Here is a 21306-nt window from a genome sequence, read left to right as displayed (position 1 = left end):
CTCTTTTTTTTTAAATCCTAAACCTTACATTTTTGCTTTTAAAGTAACATTTTTCTTTTCTCATAATATTTTGTTTATCTCGCTGTTTGTGGAGTTTATGCAAGTCTGTTCTGAGCACTGATGAAACAGACCTTGGGTATCATCTTTTTTCTCTTTAATATGTGTATTTTTTTACACAATCTGATCCTGCTCAGCAAGGTTTTCAGTGTGCTTATCTTTGTGTTCACTGTGGGGAGTGGGAAGATGAAGAGAAAAATACACAAGGAGTGAAATGGACTGGGAGTGGAAAATAACAATTTAACAATTGGGAGGTGCAGCTTGGCCTCAGAACTTGGCATTTAGGTGGAATGACATTTTTTTGAGCAGCCCTGCACCAGCCATTGAAGTCCACCATGGTTACACATCTAGAGAGGGAGGTGTGTCATTTTGAGGGTATCTGGAAAATTCACATAATTATCTAAGTGCTAAATGTTATCTGAACATTGCTGGCTGCAGTTTGATAACTCAGTTCCCTCTGGTGAGGCAGATTCAACAATTCCTCATGGCATGGGAAGGGGATTTGGTTTCTCTCTCCCTTTGCTTGGCAGGATCATTAAATAAACCCCAAATCAACCTCCAACCACCAGTAATGGGAAATATTACACAGCAGTGGCTGTGCTTGTGCTGCAAGTCCACCCCAAACTTTATAAGAGCTTCCATTGGTGCAGAATCTGAATTGTTTATGGTGTGGTTCCTACATCAGCCCTTCCCTGTTGTGCCAAGGCTTTTTTGGGTTTTGTTTTGGTTTTTTGTTTTGTTTTGGTTTTTTTGTTTTGTTTTGTTTTGTTTTTTTGGTGTGAACAGAGACTTAAGAGGGGGCAGGGATTTGTTACAGATTCCAAGAGCAGCCTGTGGTGGAACAAATGTCTTCCAGTCCCCCAGGCTGTGGGGAAGTCCCAGAAATCTGATTACTACTTCCCTTGAATAACCATATTTCCTACTGTAGTGCTTGTCAGCCTCTCATTTTGCAAAATTCACACTATAAATAACAGTGCAAAGGTGGAATATTTTAAAAGAGCTCTATTCCCTTGAATAATCCTGATGGCTACTGAGACAAGTCAGCTCTTTAATTTTTTATTTTTTTTTTTGCATGGGTTCTTTTTTTCCCCCTGGATTTTTCTTTTATCATTTTTTTTTCTCTAAAATATTAATCATATTTGATTTTTCTGTTGATTGTAAGTTACTTTAAAATTAAGGGGAAAATGATGTATATTTGAATGAGTGAATGTCTTGAATGAATGTTCTTATCATTAAAAAGGGTAACAGAGGTTTAGGTTAATGTATTTATCTGTGCATTAATGTAGCCTCAGCACTCATTTTGTCTGCCAGTGTTTCTAAGCAGCAATTAGAAAATAAAGTGAACTTGATTTCCAGTGACTGTGCATAATAAATGTGCTAAACATAATTACATATTTAAATGCATTAAACTGCAAGAATGATTTGGGATATTTAGCAAAGCTCAGTGAAGAAGTATGGGAACTATCTGCAGTAATTGCTCTAGATTTAATTGTACCATTAAAGGCATGAGTGTTTATATTGTAACAATATAATCTGATGTAGGAAGAACTTGCAAAAATGTGGCAAATAATTGTAAGTTTTCTATAACCAGTGTTATTTGTGTAGCAGCACAGTGCTATCGCTATTATTGCAGCAAGAGGGGAAGTTCCAGTAAGATATCATTTATAAATATAAAGAACTTATTTTCTGGAGGCATAACATAACATGCATGAGCTAGAATGGATTAGATTTTGAGATCTTCACATAAGCAAATATCCTTGGGGACTTTTGTTTAAATCATTTAGGGGAAGATGATTGCAGAAGAAAAACTCTGTGTGACAAAAATATTGCCAAATAATCTTTGTGTAAAAATTGGTACTTTCAAAAGGTAAAATTTAGATGAAAAAGTTTCTTTTTATTTCTTCAATTACCCGAGCAAAGGGCCTAAATAATTGTCTTAGGAACACTTCTAAGATTTCTGTATTTTTTTTTTTATTCATGGATTGAACTGGAAAGTTTCAGTCCATGAATGTCCATGAGATGACCCAAGGCAGCAGCTGCAGTGAGGAAATGCTGGTTGGTGAAAGTCTCTTGTAAATATGGTTTGGGAAGTTACCACAGCAGAGAGAGGGATTTCAGCTCCAGCCCATGCAGGATACAGAGAACTCCAGTGTTAGCCCTTGGAATTACAGGTACTTCTGTGTGCTTTCTGTCTATGGTGCTTTTAATGTGTTAACAGTCTCAGGAAGTAGATGTTGCCACTACTTGTTTTTCTAAAATAAGCTTCCATCACTTTTTTTAAATTAGATACAAAACTGGAAAGCAAAACAGAGAGACAACTTGGCATAATTCTGAATTTCAGTGCTATGCCACTGAGCCATCAAATAAGCAATAGGGGCTTTTTTTCTGTGCTCTTTCTTGTTTTAAAACCTATTCAAGGTCATGGTTTGAATAGAAAAGTAATTGGATTTGAGACACCATATGTTGTGGGATGCTTATGACATCCCTAATGAATGCTATAAGGGTACTACTTCGAAAAAAGTGTTGACATTAGCACTGTAATGACTGTTGACATGAAAACTTTCATTAAGAGAAACATCTTGAAGTCAGTCTCATCTGATTTTTTTTTCTTTCTCTCTTCCACCCATCATGATAAGATGCCCACTCCTGAGACACAAAGGGCTCTGCTTACCTTGCCAGGCTCCAGCCTGTCACAATCACTCTCTAGTCTTTACTGCCCTTCCACAATATCTCCTGATTCACAGTGACAAATCCTACACTATAAAAACAACCAGTTTGCATTGCTGTGTGTCTCATGTCAGTAATTTCACAGAATTTGTGGTGCTGTTTGCACAGAAGGTTATTCCTGTGCTGTTTTGTAAATCAACTACAGGTAAATGCTGTTAAAAGAAAATACATTTTCTAGATAGTAAATTTTGGAGAAGTTTCTCTTTTTGTGTTTGTCTCTTTCAGTGTTTTTGTCTGAGAAGCATGAAGGTGATCTCAAATTTGTTCTCCTCTTGCTAGGCAGTGTAATTCTGAAGAATCCTTTACATAAGGAACCTTAATATCATTTGTGTATATCATTGGCTGTTCCCTCACACTTCTTATAGTGCCTGTTCTTCCACTGGGTGTAAACAACTCCTTGGTGCCAGAGCATTTTCTGGTTTCATCTTGCTTTCTGTGAAATTAAATGTGGTACAACATGAGCATTAGAGATCACAAAGCCTGGCCAGTCTCCAGACTGAAAAAAAGAACCAACCTGAAAAATCCCTCAGTATGCAAGAAGGTCAAACATGCACTGTGTGAACTTGTTAAACACATTTATTGAGTTCTTGACAGTAACCAAACACAGTGAATGACCATTATAAATTAAAAAAAAGGCATTTGCTTTTACTTGGTCAGCTCCTGATTTATCTGTAAAGAAAAAATATCCCTTTCACCACCAATTTACAGGATTGAATGTTTGCCCCAGTAATGGCTTCAGCAAGGAAAATGACAATTTTAAACTGAGATATGTTTCAACTGCTTTCTGCTTCTGGGCCCAGTTCCTGTTAATGATGGACCAGAAAGTAGAGTTAAAGTTATACCACCTCTAAAGACATTCCCAATTGCAATAAACTCACTTGAATGGGCTGCAAATAAAGAAATGAAGTTAAAAAAGAAAATAAAAGAAGAAAAAAAGAGAAAAACACAAATAATGCATCCACAAGTAGTAGAAGCTTGTTATTTCAGAAAGGAAAAAAGAAATCAAAGCAACTTAACTAAATTAATTTGTTAAACACATTTATTGAGCTGTTAATAGTAACCAACACAACATATGATCTGTTGTAAAACAAGAAACAGAAAATGGATATATTCTGATTTTGCCAAATCCTACTACAGATATGTGACAGAGGGAAATATTTCAATTTCCTTTTTATTCTGCAGTGATATATTTACAATACTTATCTCTCAAAGCCTGTCCCTTTTAAAATTAAATTAACAGAAAGATCATAACCTAGAAATAAGTTTCCTCTACAGTAGTCTTGTTCTGTCTTGTCGGGATCCATTAATAATAGTGAAATAATGAGAGCTTTCCAAGGATTACTTGGCACACAGAACACAACTCCACTTTGATGCTGTACTGAGCCACCTTTTATCTTTTTTTGTTTTTTTTTTCAATTGGGGGTGGGGGTTGGGGAGAAGAGGAAGAATTTTATATGTACAAAGGCTGAAAAGTCTTTCTTTGTGACTTTAAATTAGTTCAGGAAAATTGTAATCACATTTACTGTAATACTTTTGTTTTGTTTTTGTTTTTTGTTTTTGTTTTGAAATGGCCACCAGTCACATGAATGAATTTTGAGGAGTTTTCCAACATGGCAGCTCTTTTCCCACAGCACATGGTGCACGTGAGCCCAGAGAAGGAGGTTGCATTGCAGATGATGTCAATTCCCAGAAGGAGCATTCCACTGAGGATTTGGGTTCTGCTTGCTCTGTCTCATTTGAGGAGCCATTCATTTACTGGAAGAGAAACAAACAAAAACAATTATGCTTAAATAAACTCTAAATATGAAACTGGTTTAACACTGTGAATCAAATTAATTTAACACTGTATAAGGCACAAATGTCATTTTGTAGACAAAATGTCTTAAAAAAGCCAGGAGGTTCAGTTTCCTCCTTTTCCTAGAAAATAATTGAATGACTGTTTCTTTCAGGTATTGTAACACAGTCATCTGCTATGCTGCTGAAAAATGTCCTTTCTTTTCCTTTAGCACAACTCCTTCATAATGATGATATTGCTGCTGTGGGGGCACTTCTACACCATTATTTCAGGTAACACAGTTGTGTGCATGGGCTCAAAGATGCATGAGACACACAAAAGCTCAGTTGTGAGCCATAGCTGTGGCACTGTAACACTCCAGCTCCAGCTGACTGAGCTGCTTCATTGTTTATATCCACAGCTTAACACAGCATTCAGCAATTTAGGTGTTTCTTATGGTGGTGCACCTAAAAAGAAAAATTAAGTCTTATCAATTATTAATTTTGTTTGAGATCAGTTGTCATCAAGACTAGCTCATGCCCCTTTGTAGGTGAGTAAACCAGGGCAAAATGTACTTTGTAAGGTGAGAAGACCTTAAAATGAGGCTAGAAAACCAAGGACCTGATGTATTCACTTCTAAAAAAACATATTAGATGTCCCAGACTGTTTTTTTGTCATGTTTTTCCTGCACATTTACTCATCTATTTCAAATGTGTGACATTTGACTGAGACAGTTATCCCCCCATATCTGGAGTTTTATGTGTTTTTATTTGTATGCCCTTGGATATCTCAAAGAAAGGAGCTCAGTGAAAACAAGACAGGGTTATTCTGGAGGTGGAATGTACCTCTATATTGTAGTTTCTGTGCTCTATTGTTTGGACAATCTTTTCCCTGTAAACTAAAGTTGATATTGGTTCGGATACATCGATTGTTGAGAGGCTGGACTGGTCTGAAATTGTCGCTCATGCTCAGAAATATCTGTGATGGCTGATTCTGGCTTAGCAGTCGTAAAGAATGCATCTATAAAGACAAAACAAGGGGTTTTTAGTAATGGTCTTTTCTGTAAGTAAACAACATACAACACTGTTAAATAGATTAGTTAATAAATGGAAGTGAAACAGAATTTCAGTGAAACAGAATTTCAGTAAAACAGAATTTAAGTTAACTCTGACAGTCTGTAGCCAGAGTTAACTTAAAACCATTCCTTGTGTGCTCCTCTGTTTCTGAGCCCAGTTTTGGATGAGAATAACCAGTTTTGTGGGGAGCAAATGAAAATAGTATTGAGGTATCCTTGTGGGAGAGGGAAAGGAATGGAATCCACAGTGCTGTATGGCAGCAGCTGGTACAGAACAAGTGAACTTGGTGAATGACAAAAGCTGATTTCCTGGATTTTGTAGCTATCAGTGTAGCTTTCAGTTGAGAAGCCACAGTTTTGGGTGATGTTATTCAAGAACCAGGTAGGGGCAGGCTGGAGGGGAAGGAAAACTGACAGTGATGCTGCAGAAGTCGTGAAATTAATGATATTAATAAGTGAGAGCCTCATTTTTGCTGACAGGTCTGTGATGATACTGTCTATGCTGTGACTGTGAGTGCTCCTACAGCAGACTCCAGCCTTCTTCTGAGGTGGTTTCACAGCACAGAGGGAAATACTGAATCATCCTGTGCATCCAGCACTGGCTGGCAGAAATGGCTGTCATGGTGACTGTGCAACTCTTAATTGATTCAAGTCCACCAAAATCAGAGAGGGGAAAAAAATGTTTCAAGTCACAAACCAGAAATCCTCAATATTATGGTTTAAAGATATAAAACCAAAATATCTTCCACATCAGTGTACAATTTAAGAGGTTTGTTTATGGCATTTAATGGGTAAATCCAGTAGCTGGGTTTTATGTACTGGAAATCATTAAAAATTTCTAGGGAAAACTTGAGCTAGGCATTGCTTTTTCAGTCTGAGTACATAACATAATTAGTAAGTATTCCACAAAATCCATTTGCAGCATTAATTATGGAGGATATAACTAAGTATTAATGGAGGATGTGATTAACCATTAAAGCATGACAAGGAACAAGTATCATGAGGTTATAACCCATAGGTAGCAGCACAGACTAGAAATATTCTAATCCTTATTTTGCACTTTAATGTTGGACCTAAAAATGTTTCATGTAGGAAAATATTCAGCTCCTGTGTTTCAAAAGTTCATGATATTGAGCCTTTTTGCCTGTGCTCAGTGGTGTCATTCTCTCAAATCATTTAGAAAAGAAACAAAGTGCTTTCTCTGCTTCCAGACTAAAGTGGATGGAAGGAATATCACAAAAATAAAACATCTCAGGCTTTTTAAGGTCATGTTATTTACAATGTTAATATGATTTTAAATCCCAAAGTGATATTTAGAGTTGTTTTCTTGTTCCTCATTTCTTTTCTCAGGCCATATTTCTTCTGCTGCCTGCCTGGGGCAGAGAGATGGTGGTTCAAGTATTCCTTGAGGTTCCAGTATGCAAAAAAGGAGGTTTTAGTTCAGCTCACAGGTTTGTAGGCAACTCACTGATGGAAACTCTGCAGAAGAGGGCAATTGGTGTTAAATTTGCTGTTTTCTGATGCCAGGCATTGGATTGGAAGCAAGTTGTACAGAAATGTAGTTTTTGAGATTTTTCCACTGGTGTGTTTCCTCAACAGTTTCCTTTTGGATGTGAAGTTTTGTTTTCTCTTGCATAATTTCTCCTGCTTCTCTCTAATAGGGACTTCAATATATCAGTCTGATTTTTCCAAAGGTATTTGTGGTGTGTACTCTGTAATTTTATTCTATACCACAAAGTATTGGCTGATTTTATTCCTAGAAGGCTCCAGATACCATATCTCTGTCATGTGGACAGGATTTCTGAGCCTGAGAGAGTTTCAGGAGCTCATCTCTTCCCAGGGGAAAAGTTCCTGGGAACAGTTTTCTCTCCAGGATTGTGTTATTGTAAATAGGTAATATTTCTCAAAACAATACTGAACAGATGTTTTTAGTGTGTTTTCTCTGGTCCCACCAATGGGACCAAAGAGGTGTTGGTCCTTCTACCAATCAGGGTAACCTGGTTGGAAAAACTATATAAGGGTTGAGAAAACCCCGAAATAAAGGTTTTCTTTGCCTCACAGAACAGCTGTGTGTGTCAGATTGTCTGAAGAACCCTCAATGTATTGTGTCCATCAGTGACACTGTCACATTTATGTGCTATGGACATGTGTTTATTCAGACCTAGGAATGGCCTCTGTTATCCTTAATCACCTCAGCTGTGTTTGCACAACACTGCTGTACTTGTTTTAACTGTTCACAGCATCACAGGATGATGCAGATGTGAAGAGACTGCAGGAAACCATTTGGTTCATACTCTCACTGAAAACAGGGCCCCCCTCAAAGTTTGTGTTGTGTAGATACTGACAGAGCTCTAAACAGTTAATATTTTTATTTTGAAAAAAAACACCTCTTCAATGCTTTTGCAAACTGTATAAATTGCATGCAGAGATCCCTACAGCACAAAGGTTGAATCTAATGTAAAGCTATAAATATTATATTTAAAATAATATTTTGTACCTATCCTAGACTGAGTAATTTGTAAATTGCTTTACCTGCATCCTTGTTATGTAGACAGGTTTGTTCATTATTATCCAGCTTGCTGTTTCATAGCAGGGTGGAATTGTCATTGACCCATCATATGTAATGAAACTAGATGTCTCTGGATAAAGTTCCTCAATATTAAGCCCCTGTAGAAAGTATGCATCATCTGGAGAACAAATGAGGAAAACAATTCAGGTAAAGCAGTAGCATCACAAAACAAACAAACTCAAACAAAAACCCCCAAACAAACAAAAACACCACCCTTTTCATGTCTCCTAAGTGCAGAACATGATGACACGATGTTCAGTTTTACCAGAGAACAAAGTTTAACAGATGCACATTGCTGGATGCTCCAGCAGTTTAGACAAGAACAAGAAACACAAGAAACATCCCTGACCCTGCTGGGTGGAGCTGCACTGAGATTCCCATTCACACACTGAGAGCTGAGCACAAGCACTCACAGGGAAACCCTGAATCACATTTAGGGACCAGAGTCAAAAGCTTATTAAAGTCTCAGTTATTGATTGAGATGCAGAAGCCTTTGGAGAATGTCAACTTTCCATCTTTTGGAGTGATTAAGAATTTTTTCTCAACAAAGCCTCAGGAAGGCCAAGATTAAAACTCGATTGCCCTTCTGGCATGAGAGGAAGTTGCAGTTAATTCATGATAGTAAAGCTGCTCCATGAAGCCTCCTGGCCTCTCCTGTGCACAGTGCTGTGGGTGCAGTGCCAGGGTCCCTGCCTTTACTCTAAGGCTCCCTGGGAATTAATGAGGTGTATTCCTCTGCAACAGAATTTATTCTGTGGATATGTACCAACATATAATGAGATATGGTTATATCTTTCAAAATTCATTAAAGTTCCCTAGTGTTTTCTGTACTACCTGCACTATTTCTCTTTGGCCCTACAGTTCTTTTGGCAGTTCTGTCAAAGCTAAAACTCAGCTTTTCCTGCCAAATCTTGAGCTGTAGGAGTTCATCCACAGTATTTTAGTACTGGTACACTGCTGCTTGTGTGTATCTCAGAGAAAGCTGGGGTGGTTATGATTTGTAACACTGTGAGATCTTTTTGAACCCTTCCACTTGTGTGTGGTGTCTCTAATTTGGTTCATTTGCAGAGGGAACATTAGAATGTAGGCAAGGAAAAGTGCACACTGAGGTGTGTTCCCTCTTTCATTGCTCAACATGAGCTGGCCTTGATTTGCAGAGAAATCAAATGATCAAGGAAGTGCATAAGAGCTAAAAATGAAAGGCATAATTTAACTTGAATTTAAGATTCTGTAGCTGAAGGACATAGCTTAGATGAGACAAAAGTCTCGTCTCTTATAATCTAATGGAAAAAGAGGCTGTAGACTATTGTCATGGGCAACAGAAAAAATCAAAGAACACAGGCAGAGCAAATGTGACCTTGTCTTTTATTTTAACACAGCACAGTCAACATGGTACAGGTTCTTGGGGCAACAATATTGGCAGTTACAGCATCAGTTAAAATGCCAAGGTAAGAGTGTAATGTTTCTGCCTCGTTGACCAGGGCCTTGCTGTTACTTCATATTTTAAATGCATTTGTTATTTTGAAAGATAAAATCTTGTCAGGTCCTCTCATGTTTGTCAGAAACAGAGCCCTCTGTCCTGTTCCTGCAGGACAGCTTGGGCAAGGGTGATTGCCCTGCTGGATGGCTGGCTGGATCCTCCAGCAGAAGGGAAAGGGCTGTTAGTGTCTGGGAGGTGACTGGCACCTCTTTAATATGGCCAGGCTTCACTGGCCCATGGCCTGTAACAGCCTCTTTCTAAACCCACATCTTCCAGACAGAAGCAGGAAAACACAGTAAAAATACTTGAACAAGTAGAGATGACTGAATAGACCTGTGTCCTAGCCCTTAAAAACTTTATTTGCAGTGCACTCATAATTTTGCTAGAATTGCATCAGGAGAGAACTGATGGATTTTTTTTCATGCCAGTGCCTGTTTTCAATGAGTCATCACACACTTTTTCTTTTCCCACATGAACATCTTGTTTATTATTTATGAGCCATGGAGAATGGTGTGTTTGGCACCAAGTGCAGCATCAGAGTCAGGCAGAAGAGATCCCTAAGGACCAAATCTGCTTTCTCACAGCCACATTGGCTTCAGCTGGGCTAAAATGATTTCAGCCAGGTAGAATTTGCCCTGAAATGTTTACTAGGAGATGGAAAACTAACTGAAGATTAATACAGAGGAGGGATATTGATATGAGACTGGAGGAAAATATCATTTCAGGAAAAGTGGAAGGTAGGGGTGAATGAAATAAAAGTTTGTCCAAGAAAAAGCAGTACTTATTACTGCCTGTATATGAATTATCTCCCCCTGGGAAGTCAGATGACTCCATGAGAGAAGAATACACAGTCAGGATTTGGTTCCCAACATGTTTCCCATGAACAGGTCTGCCCTTTCCACACATCTTGGTAAGGGATTCTTGTCGTGGAGCTGAAGCAAACTTGCTGGCTTGGGATTAACAGACTGCAGCACTTCAAAGTCTTGCTTGTATTTACTGCAAATATGTTCAAAGTGCTCAAAATCACCACATATGATCTCTTGCCAGTGACAAACTTCCTTTCATAAGCCCATCCAGCATTTCATGGATCCCCAGCATCATTCCTATCTGCAGCCACTATCTGTTTCTCTTGATCTGCTGCTGGCTTTGGATGATTTCCAAACTCAGGAATTCTTCTCTCTACAAATTAGATTTCATTTGATTTCATGTTCATTTGCATAAAGGCCTTGACTCTGACAATTTACCTAGGAAATAATGGAAATCCTTTTATCCCTAGGTTTGTAATAGATGTGTAGTGTTGGCTTTCACAGCAAAATCTGTGTATGTCCTCTTCATAATAATGCTTTTTATTGGGAATATATTGTTAATTGAGTGGAGGAAGGTACATTTGATTTTAAACTTCATATCATGATAATCCAGAAAAGGATTTAGGATAGATTTACAGGGTGAGGAATGTAGAGATACTCAATTTCTCTGCTTACCAGACAATGACAAGACCAAACTTTTATGTGGAATTTTGTGAGTCTATAAAGTTATGTTCTTTCCTGATGTTAAGCAAACACTGGGTGAAAGCTCATGTAGCATAATTGCTTTGAAAGTAAACTAACTTATCCCCTCAAATGGCACACTTAAAGAGGAATAATAAAACCGTTTTCTTCTGAGATATCCACACAGCTTCTGACTAAAGCCTGCTTGAAAAACCCTTGTTTCAGCCTTCTCACAGTAGATTCTTTGGGCTGAGATAACAGAATAAAATTAGCATTTAAAATCTCCTTAAAAATTCCTTGGGGTCCACTTTACTTCACTGTAGCCATTAATATCTAGAAGTAGAAATTTCCCTTTTAATGCCCTTTGCCCATGGAAATTTCATGCAGCAGGAGAGACAGCACTTAATTTTGTTACTGTTCTTGAAAAGAAAACCCCAAAACCTTTTATTTATGTTATGAACTGTCCTGACTCTGAAGCAATGCTTCATTTATCATTCACTCCATGCTCCTGTTGAGCATGTGGGGCCTGGGCATTTTGTCAGCACCGTGCTGAGCACTGGCTCCAGGAGTGGTGCCCTAAAGCAGAAGCTGAAAAACTACAGCTGCTAAAGGCACACTAGAAATCCTTACAGTGGAAGAGGTAAAATTAATTTTCAGCAATCATGCTATAATCCATCATGCAAGACAACTACAAAATTACTTTCAATAACACTTTCATGTTCCCAATTTACACTAAAAATTCCCAGTCAATACTTGTTACTACAGTAAGTAGTCCAATGCCCTGTGGAATATTATGTGCATTGTGTCTACCAGGGGTTTAATTTTAACAGATAAACGTAGCAAAAACAGTGGTTAAAAATTAAAGCAATTCTGTTAATCACAGCTTTTCAAGCCTGTGTTTTGTATGTTCATCTTCATGCAAAATTTCATTTAGTGAACCCAAATTAGGTGTGATTGAAATTGTTTCCCTTGTGAGGAGAGAAAACAAGCAATGGGAGGTTGTGGGATGCTCACAGCTCCAGAGAGGAGCTGTAAATGCAGCATACAAATGAAATATTTGATATTGGGAGGGTGTGACCCCATGGGAGAACATCTGGCTGGTTCCCAGACAGAAGCTGGGAATATGGAATTTGTGGGTGAAAGGGCTGGAAAAAGCACACACAGCCTTAACAATAATTCCCTGTTTCCAGGCTGCTGCAGCAGCACTGGTAAGCAGGCAGCTCTTGCACAACAGCCTTGCTGGGTTCTTGCAAGGAATCAGGACAAGCAGTTTAAAAATGGGACTGATCTGCTTCTTCCATGCAGAGAAGATGACATTTGATACTGATAGAACAATCTGGGAAAAACATTCTGAGGAGAACCCTCTGTTGCCTTCCTTTCCATAGGTATTGTAGAGAACTGAGTTTTATTATCATAGAAACCTCCTATTTGGACCAAAGATGTAACAAAATTTGTTAATTGTCAGGTGAAATCAGAGGAACATCAGTGGGGTGAAAGGTGTGTGTGTGTTGCAGGAGAGGACAAGGAACTGTTTGTGTTATCAGGTTGCTATGTACTTTTATAAAGTTAAATTCTGGTATGGTTGAAATGAAAAACTTCATAGAAGCTTAGAAAATTTGACAAAGAAAATGAGGTTTTCAGGAGAAGAGGTTTAATTTGTTATACATATTTTTCATTATTTTCTCTAAATTTCTCTAAAATATCTTAATTAAGCTCCAGTTTTCCACAAGGTCAATATATGAATGTGGAATTATTGAGGATCATCAGTTAAAGGCTTCTCAAATGTGAATACAACAAATATACAAGCTATGTTAATGCCTTCTTTCTGTATCTGTTAAATGCAGCAGTAGTTGAATAGGAATGCTATAACTTTCTGTACAAAAAGAAAACACTGATGAACACTAAATCCAGGTAATGGTGCAGCATCTTGACATAACCAGATCAAATATAATCCAGGCTGCTCCACATGTCCCTTTTACTGCTAACAGTAGTTTCTCCTGAGCATTCTGTGTGAATACAGTATATGTATATGTGAAATATAACTTCATTAATCTGTTGGTGCACCTTCAGACATAAAACAGACTTTGAAGTTCAAAATTCATTTGATAAAGTGATGACCTAACAAGCTTTTTCACATTCCTGAGTTTATCATGCAGAGTTGCTGGCAATGCAAACCTAGAGTTTCTGCTCATAATAAAATGCCTCTTGTTTCAGGATCACTAAATGTGTTACTTGATACTGAAAGAACACAGCTGAAGAAATGAACACACAGAAGAAATGAAAATAAACTTACTCTTATATGTTATTCTTGTTATGGTGTCTCTGTTAAGCATACGATTTAGAAATGGATTTGATGATTCAGATACCTGCAGAGGAGAAAATGCACAATGTCAAATTCTTCTCACAAACATTTCTTTGCCAGAACTGCAGGTCTTCATGTGTGCACACACATACTCACTCTTGATACTACTCCAATTGGGTTCTGCCTTCTCTTCATTGTTGTGGGAGATATAAAGAATTATTTATTTGTTTTTCTAATGAAGCTTGATAGAAAGTTGGTAAAATAAATAAAACACAAGAATGGGAGAACAGGGTGAACAGAAATTAATGCCTGAATAAAAGCCAGAGCACAGGTTTCTTCTCCAACAGCTTTGATGAAATTTGCAGGTGGTTGATATATTAGGCAGGATTTTCATTAGTATTCTATTACTTTATTTATTGATAAATATAATTTCCTTGCAGCAGGATATTTTAATTGCAAATTAAAGCTCTCTGCCTCTGGTTTATGTCTGGGCAACATATGAGGTAACACCTCATGTTCAGGTGGAACTTTCCATGTGTCAGATTCTGCCCCCTTGCTGCCTCTTTCTTGTTGCTCAGCAACCCCAAGAAGACCCTGGTCCATCCTCTGACAACTACCTGCAGGCACTTCTAAATATTGACAAGATTCCCTCTGTCTTCTCTTTAATTTTTCCCTTTTTCATGAATGGAGATCAGATTGTTGGGTACAATACATTTTGGATGAAAAAAAAAAAAAGACAGCCTAAATATCTTTCTTAAATATTAGATCTGTGTGAAAAGTGCTCTTTTATATCTAATTATTCAATATGCTCTGTGAAATGCATACTTTTAATTCTGAGGTTAATATTTTGTTAGGACCTTTATAAAATGGGATTAGAGTACTAAGGGGAGCTAATAGATATCTCATACCTAAGGTATGATGAGGTGAACTTCAGCCTTACTCAGAAATACACTTTTGTAGACTGATGAAACAGAGATAAACAATGAAGTAATATTAGCAACATTTGGAGGGGAGAATATTTTTTATATAAAATGAGAGAAAAGGTTTCCCCAATGTAATTAAACAGGTTTGGGAAAACCATGAGGTCTTGAGTTCAGTGTTAAATCACTATAAATTATAGACTTAAGTATGTACCTTGAACGAAACAGGGTAGAGAGAAAATATTCACCTCTTTGTAGTTATGTGAAATGGAAGATATTAGAAGTTCTACTTTAACATTCTTTCAGTTTTGTTAGTTTGAAGACATTTTAGATAACACTGAAGAAACTTATTTTGCTGGCTTTGACACATCAGTATGACATGCCCTCTTTCCTGGGGCCTCAACCTACTAGAAGAGGATGAATAACATTTCATGAAGAAACACTAAATTTGCAAAGCTAGTAACTTCTGCCATAGCCATTAAGGTTTTATAAGTGATGTTTATGATGTAAGGGGATTTCCCCCCACCTCTCTTATCCCTTTTAATTTCCCATTTACTGTAAAAGCCTTGGAGAAGAGATGGTGTGCTCAGTTCAGGGTGAAGCTGTCTCTGGGCTCCAGATCAGACTCTGGGCATTGCTGTAGCATAATGAGGTGTCTGACTCCTACATTTACAGTTCAGGGAAAGGTTTACTATCTCTATATTAGGAACCTGTAGTAAAGAATACTTACTTTCATAAATATGGAAACTACCACCAACCCATTAGGACTCTTTGCAGCTTCTGTGACGTTTGTGTACAGCTCATGGTTATAGTGGATCAGCTGAACCTAGAAGAGGGTGAAGGGAAGGATTATAATTAACCAGTGGAGAATCATTCCATAGAGTGCTTGCAAATACTTCCCACACACCACTTGGTTGGATTGGGATCCCATCTCTGCAGTGGGTATTTCCTAGCAGGGTAATTTCTCAGCTGTTTACAGTAGGAGTCATTTTGGTAATTCCAGTCACCATCTGGCTCCAGCAGGTACAGCACCAGCGTGTTTTCCTCTGAACTGCCAGCCAGTGAATTCACTCCCATCCAGTTACAGACTGCACTGCAGGGGCTGACATCACCTCCCTGCTCCAGCAGCATTTGCCATGGGCACCAAGTAATCTGTACTCTGCAGCCTCAAGGCAAGCACAGAGGAATCAGGGGTTGAAATACTTGAGGAAACATACAGGATATAAGTCTGGAACTGTTAAAACTGAGGCAAAGGAGTAAGAAATTTAGGGATTAATTGATTAGGGATAGCTAACTTGGAAATGTATATTATCTTTAAAATGTATTCTGCTTGGTAGAAAATGTGTATTGTCTCTGTAACCTCTGCTATGCTTTCAGAAGCAGGATGAACATCTGGTGTGCTAGAAAAACAGGGGGAAAGAATGTGGTAAGGGAGTTATAACCTAAACACAGGATGAGGGGAGACAAGAATGCAAGGAGAATGAGATAAGAAAGATTGGTTACACCTCAAAACTGGCCAGGACTAGTCTTGTGGCTTGGGCTACAACCAAGGAGCCAAGGAGCATGAGTAAAGAAGAAAAATGAAAAGTTCAGATGCAAAGAAGAGCTTGGAAACCTGAGTCAGAGACCACCAATGACCCCCAAACTGGGGAGGCACAAGCACAGACAGGACCTAAAGCTAATTACTGTACAAAGCAAGGCTAGGCAAGGTTAGGAAATGAGTAAGTGTTATGCATATTGTCTAATCCTAGATTGTAAAAAATAAATTAAAAACAGTCATTGCTTTTGGTGCATATGCCTTTGGGAATGATCCTGCATATACCCAGTGCTAGATAAATACATATCTACTTTACAACTTTAACAAGTTTTAGAGTCTTTCTAGTGCACTATATTAGGAACAGAGCAGCTGTATGACACTGACTCCCTCAGCTGCATTGTCCAAGAGAGCAAAGTTTTTACTCTTAATCTTCTTTTACACACATGTTCAGGAAGGTCTGAGAGGTAAAACTCTCATTGGTCATTAAAGCAACACATCACCAGCACTGGTTAAGTGGAACAACACCCATTAACTGTTTCCTAAACAACACCTGCTGAGATTGGTGTCCATCACCAAGGACTGTTAATTAATCCATAGTTTTACCTTTTATTTTTATGTATAAGCCCACAGCAGTCGGTGCTCTTGCTTTATTAATAAATTGGTAACATGAATTGTACATGATCACCTGTACTTCCAGCAGTTTACTTTGCATTTTAGCAAACTACTACAGTTTTAAGATTATCTGTTAAAAAGATTAATTTTGCTATATGAAACTAAGGAGAAATGCAAAAAGAGTTGTTTGAAATAATTTTTTATGTCTGACTCTCTTTGATGTTCTCTTTATTAAAACAGGTTATTTAGGCTGTTGCTGACAAATGTGGTTTGTGCTTTGTTTTGCATTTTTACTGTTTTTGACAGTTATTTTGTGATTTTTTAAAAAATGCATATAAACAACTGGTTTAATAGAGAGGCTTGTCATCCACATTTATAGCTATATGCCAGAAATTGTATCCTAGATAAATAAACAATATTAAAAATATTTTTTATTTAAAAGAATAAGACTAAGAATGCATGGAGGGAACTCATTTTTCTCCTGCTTCTGAGCAGACAGCTGTGTAGAGAAATGCAAAAATCGTGCAGTAAAGTGGAAATGCAGTTGGGTTAACTAATCTTGGCTGCAAAATCTACCTTGTTAGAAATAATGGTGTGCTTGGAATTAACTCTGAAGCTACAATTGGTGTCTAACCATTGCATTAGAGCAGTTGGTAACAAGAACTAACTTGCACTAAAGGATGTTCAACAGTGAGCCTTACCCAGAGTTCCTTGGCATGTTAACACAAGCTGTTATTTTCAGCATATATTATGGCTCCTAAAAATGAGTATTATATATGTATATATATAAAAGACTCTGCCATAATCTGCTTTAGGGTTATTTCTAGATGCCATTTGAGCTGCTGACCTGGTATCTTACACTGATGAAGCTCTAACAGAGCCTCATTCCTTGTTTATATGCAACCACTGCAGCTAGAAGATATAAAAAAAAAACCAACCCTGAATAAATGTAGACAATTAAGTCTTTCTCCTTAATATTTATATATATTCTCCCAAGTCTTACTTTAATTTATATACAAGTAGGAAACAGGATTAATTTAGGTAATATTTAAAACTTGACATTTCCCTTAAGCATCCCTAGGACTACAGTAAAAAGTACAAATTACTGTCTGAAGTGACCACATTGGCCATGCATGTCTCAGAATTTGCTCTCAGGACTTTCACCTTTGTGCCACCAACAAAAAAATTAAGTAAACAGGCCGAAAAAGTAAAAGTGAGAGGTGATGGATTCTTGACATCCAAATGCAGCTGGAACTGTTGCAAGTGTCATGACCATTTGCAATCTCTTCCACACAGCAGAAAATGCAAGGTAGAAAAAGTCCAAATTGGGCCCAGAGGTACAGAAATGTTCCTTGGCTGCTGGTTGCTGAGTGACTCGGGGAGGGTTTTTGACAGGGGAGTTATTGCTGAGCCAATTGCTCCAAACATGGGTATTTTTGGCTGACCTGCCACTCAACCACTCTTGTCACTCATCATTAGCAGATGAGCAAGAGCTGGGTAAACATAAATAAATGGCACTTCTCTGCAATTTGCTTTGTGTGACGATCAAATTGAAGTTTGAGGCTCAAATGCTTAATGTTGATTATGTCTTGGCTGATGCAGAATTTCACTGCAAGCTATAATTTGGCACTGACCTAATCCATCATCTACAAAAGTTGCATCTTAAGAGAGAACAGGGGTAATGTAGGGAAAAAAGCCACTATTAGATGAGTCTATAATAATTTCTGGATTTGTGCAGGATTTTCTGACTAAACACTGCATTGAAATTGCTTTCTCATTTTAAATAAAACAGATGCTCAGTCACCATGATGATGAACTCAGTATAAATGCTCCATTGGGTAGATTCAGTTCCATGATGGTGCTCTGTATTTCTGCTGGAATTCTGTATTTCTTTAGCAATGAGCCCAGAAAACAGCAGAAAATGGTTCAAGAATGTGGGCAGGTGGTGATTGATGCTATTTCTGTTGTTCAGTGCATTACCCTGAGGCATTGAATACAAAGGATGCCAAAGCAGGTCATGGACAGAGGAATTTGCAGTTCAAGCCTTCTCCAAAATCCACCAGTACTGTGTATCTCAGTCCACCTTGCCAAAGAACCACCTGTAACTCCATTTCTGTTCAGGGGCTGGGCATGATGGGCAAGGGCAGACAGAGACACGTCACAGACCGATGAATAAAAGGATGAGCAAAAAAATGTTAAGAGAATTTGGTCTAGTGAAAATCTAGATCTTGCCTCTTTTGTCCTCATTTCATCATCTAGTAAGGAAAAATAAAGTTTAATCTACCCAATCTTAGCTAACAAGTAAAGGTTAGTGTTATGGTTCCAAACCAGAAGCAGAAATAAGGCAATTATCAGTTTTACCTTCTCTCTTGAGCATAGAAATGTATTGAAAATTCAGAATGTTATTCTTCTATTTGTGCCAAAAATGAAGCATGGCATTTTATATTCTTAAAATGCCAGCAATGTATGTATATGAGGAAAGCACAGAATAAAACTGAGGATGTATTTTAAGAAGCTGTTAGTACTGTCCATTGGAGAAGATGTAGTAGACAGGTGGGGGCTGATGTATCCCAGGTAACAAGAAACAGGAGGAGAGAAAATGATCTCAGTTTGTGCCAGGGGAGATTTACATTGGATTTTAGGAAAAAAATTCTCTCCCCAAAGGGTTGTCAAGCCCTGGAAGAGGCTGCCCAGGGCAGTGGTGGAGTTAGCATCCAAGGACGTGCAGATGTGGCACTTGGGGACGAAGTAAACTTTGGACTTGGCAAGTTATAGGATAACAGTTGAAGTTGTTTAAATTAAAAGGTCTTTTCCAACAATTCCATGATTCTATGATTTTTTTTCTCATGCTCTTCTCTCAAAAGTCTCCTTCCACTTTAGTGATTGGGTGGCTCACCTATGACTTAAAAAAAATATGTTCAAATGCTGTTCTGCCTTTGAGCAGATCTCCCTCCCATCTCTGCCCAGCTCGTCACCTCCAGCATGGGAACAGCTGTCCTTTGCTCCAGTATCAATATTGTGAGAGGATCAGATGTGACATTACTGGTATTGGGGAAAACATCTCAATAATGAATGTCATGTTACAGAGTTCAATCTGTGTCACTGCTCTATGACAATTTGTGACATATCACCCATAAAAGGCACAAAAAGAAGATCAGAATCCAAATAGTTCTGGCAGAAGAATGTGGGAATTTCACTTGATTTCCAGCACCTCAAAATATGGTAAAAAGAAAACTTTTAAAGCCTGATGAGGAAAAAACCTGAAATTGATATATTTGCTGGTTAAGTTGCTGTTGGAATGTGAGTTGAGAGTTCAAACACAGAAGAGTTTGAGAAAGCCCAGCTTGATTCAAAATAGCCAAAAGCATTTTCAGAATGATGCTTTATTGAACTGTCAGGAGTCCTTTAGGATATTAATGCTGTGTTAGATAAGATGATAAATTAGAGTTAAATTTTTAGAAATTATTCTGAGAAATTTAACACCTGTCAGAGATGCAGAGTCAAAGATTCAGAGAAAGTTGGCACAGTTCTGCCCTGCAGGCAGAAGATAAGTGGGTTTTATTCTTTTTTGTTTAAGAATATCCTGGAAGCTTGTTGTAAAGCTAAGGGAAGTGCAAGTGCCTTTTGCTGTTCATATGAATTGCCTAAGAGCCAGTTTCACGTTTGTAATTTAATAGGCAAATTTGAAGTTAAGAAATAGCACCCAAGAAAAAAAAACAAGAGGACAGGGATTATCTAAGAATGTGATATAGTACAGCTTAAGGCAGAAAAATATAAAATTATCTTGTTTCTGAATGACTTGAGTGGTGTTAAACTCAGTAGGGAAGATAAGTGACACTTGGGAGCTGGAACTAAGCCAGTTATCTTTCTGAAGTAAGCCCTTTAGCTTCCTCTGAAAGCTTTGGTGAAAGAAGCAGGGTGTTGGCAAACACTGCTGACCAAATGCAGGACATGGACATGATGGTGGTGGAAGAGGCAGCAGTAAAGTCACATTTGCATTTTTTAATAGCTGACTTTCTACACCAGACAACAGAAGTCAAAGCTTTTTTTGCCCTATTAGACAACACAGTCTGTATTCATTTTCAGGCTAGTTTATACAGCTAAAATGCTGGAAATACTGGATTGGAAATACCTGAGATGCCAGAGATATTTTGCTTTAATGAGAGTAGATCAGGGAATGTGCCACGCTCTAAAATGCTGAGTTCCTGAAGAACCAGTCTTTGGTTTGTTGGACCTTCTGTAATTAGAAAAGATGACTTTGGGCAGTGATTCAAATTGAAGTCTTTGAAATTTGTTTTGTCCATGTAGTAAACTCTATTCTGCTGGCAGAAAGCCTGACCTCAGTCACATTGTGAAAGCAGCTCTTTACTCTGGCTGGCAAAGGGCCTGGCCTGCAGAATGCTCCTGACTGCCATGCAAACAACACCCACTGTTCACTTTTGCTGCCACCAGCTCCCACTGGGAAAACTACAGACTCTGAAATACCAAGTGAGTGGGGATGTTGTGGTTTCCACGGGGGAATAATGTCTGAGTGGGGTGTGAAAGGTACAAGCTGCTTCCATCTCCTCACAGAGCACCATGTCCTTTGATGACAACACCTTAAGGTGGCAAGCAGTCAAAGGTTGTCTCAGGGGTCTTTTCCAGCCTGAATAACTCTGTGGTCAGTGAGGAGGGCAGGCACAGAGCAGGAGTGGTGCCTGCCCCTCTCCCACCCTGACAGCAGCCACCTCCCCCTGCCAGGACACCCTGGGGAGAATGGATGGTTC

The 21306-nt window shown here is 38.2% G+C and overlaps 1 protein-coding gene across 1 annotated transcript in view; it reads right to left on the bottom strand.

Moving 5' to 3' along the window:
• Positions 1 to 3342: 3342 nt before the first annotated feature.
• Positions 3343 to 21306, bottom strand: part of CA10 (carbonic anhydrase 10) — a 168978-nt gene continuing 151014 nt past the window's right edge. Inside the window, exons 5-9 of the mRNA XM_015645856.3 lie at positions 15122 to 15217; positions 13463 to 13535; positions 8166 to 8320; positions 5404 to 5578; positions 3343 to 4539 (exon numbers count right to left, since the gene is read on the bottom strand). Of these exons, the coding sequence (XP_015501342.1) occupies positions 4517 to 4539; positions 5404 to 5578; positions 8166 to 8320; positions 13463 to 13535; positions 15122 to 15217 (522 nt within the window). The 3' untranslated portion in view covers positions 3343 to 4516. The remainder of the gene's footprint in view (positions 4540 to 5403; positions 5579 to 8165; positions 8321 to 13462; positions 13536 to 15121; positions 15218 to 21306) is intronic.

Source organism: Parus major, chromosome 18, assembly GCF_001522545.3.
Source record: "Parus major isolate Abel chromosome 18, Parus_major1.1, whole genome shotgun sequence".
Lineage (NCBI taxonomy): Eukaryota > Metazoa > Chordata > Aves > Passeriformes > Paridae > Parus > Parus major.
This window is presented reverse-complemented; position numbering and strand designations above follow the sequence as displayed.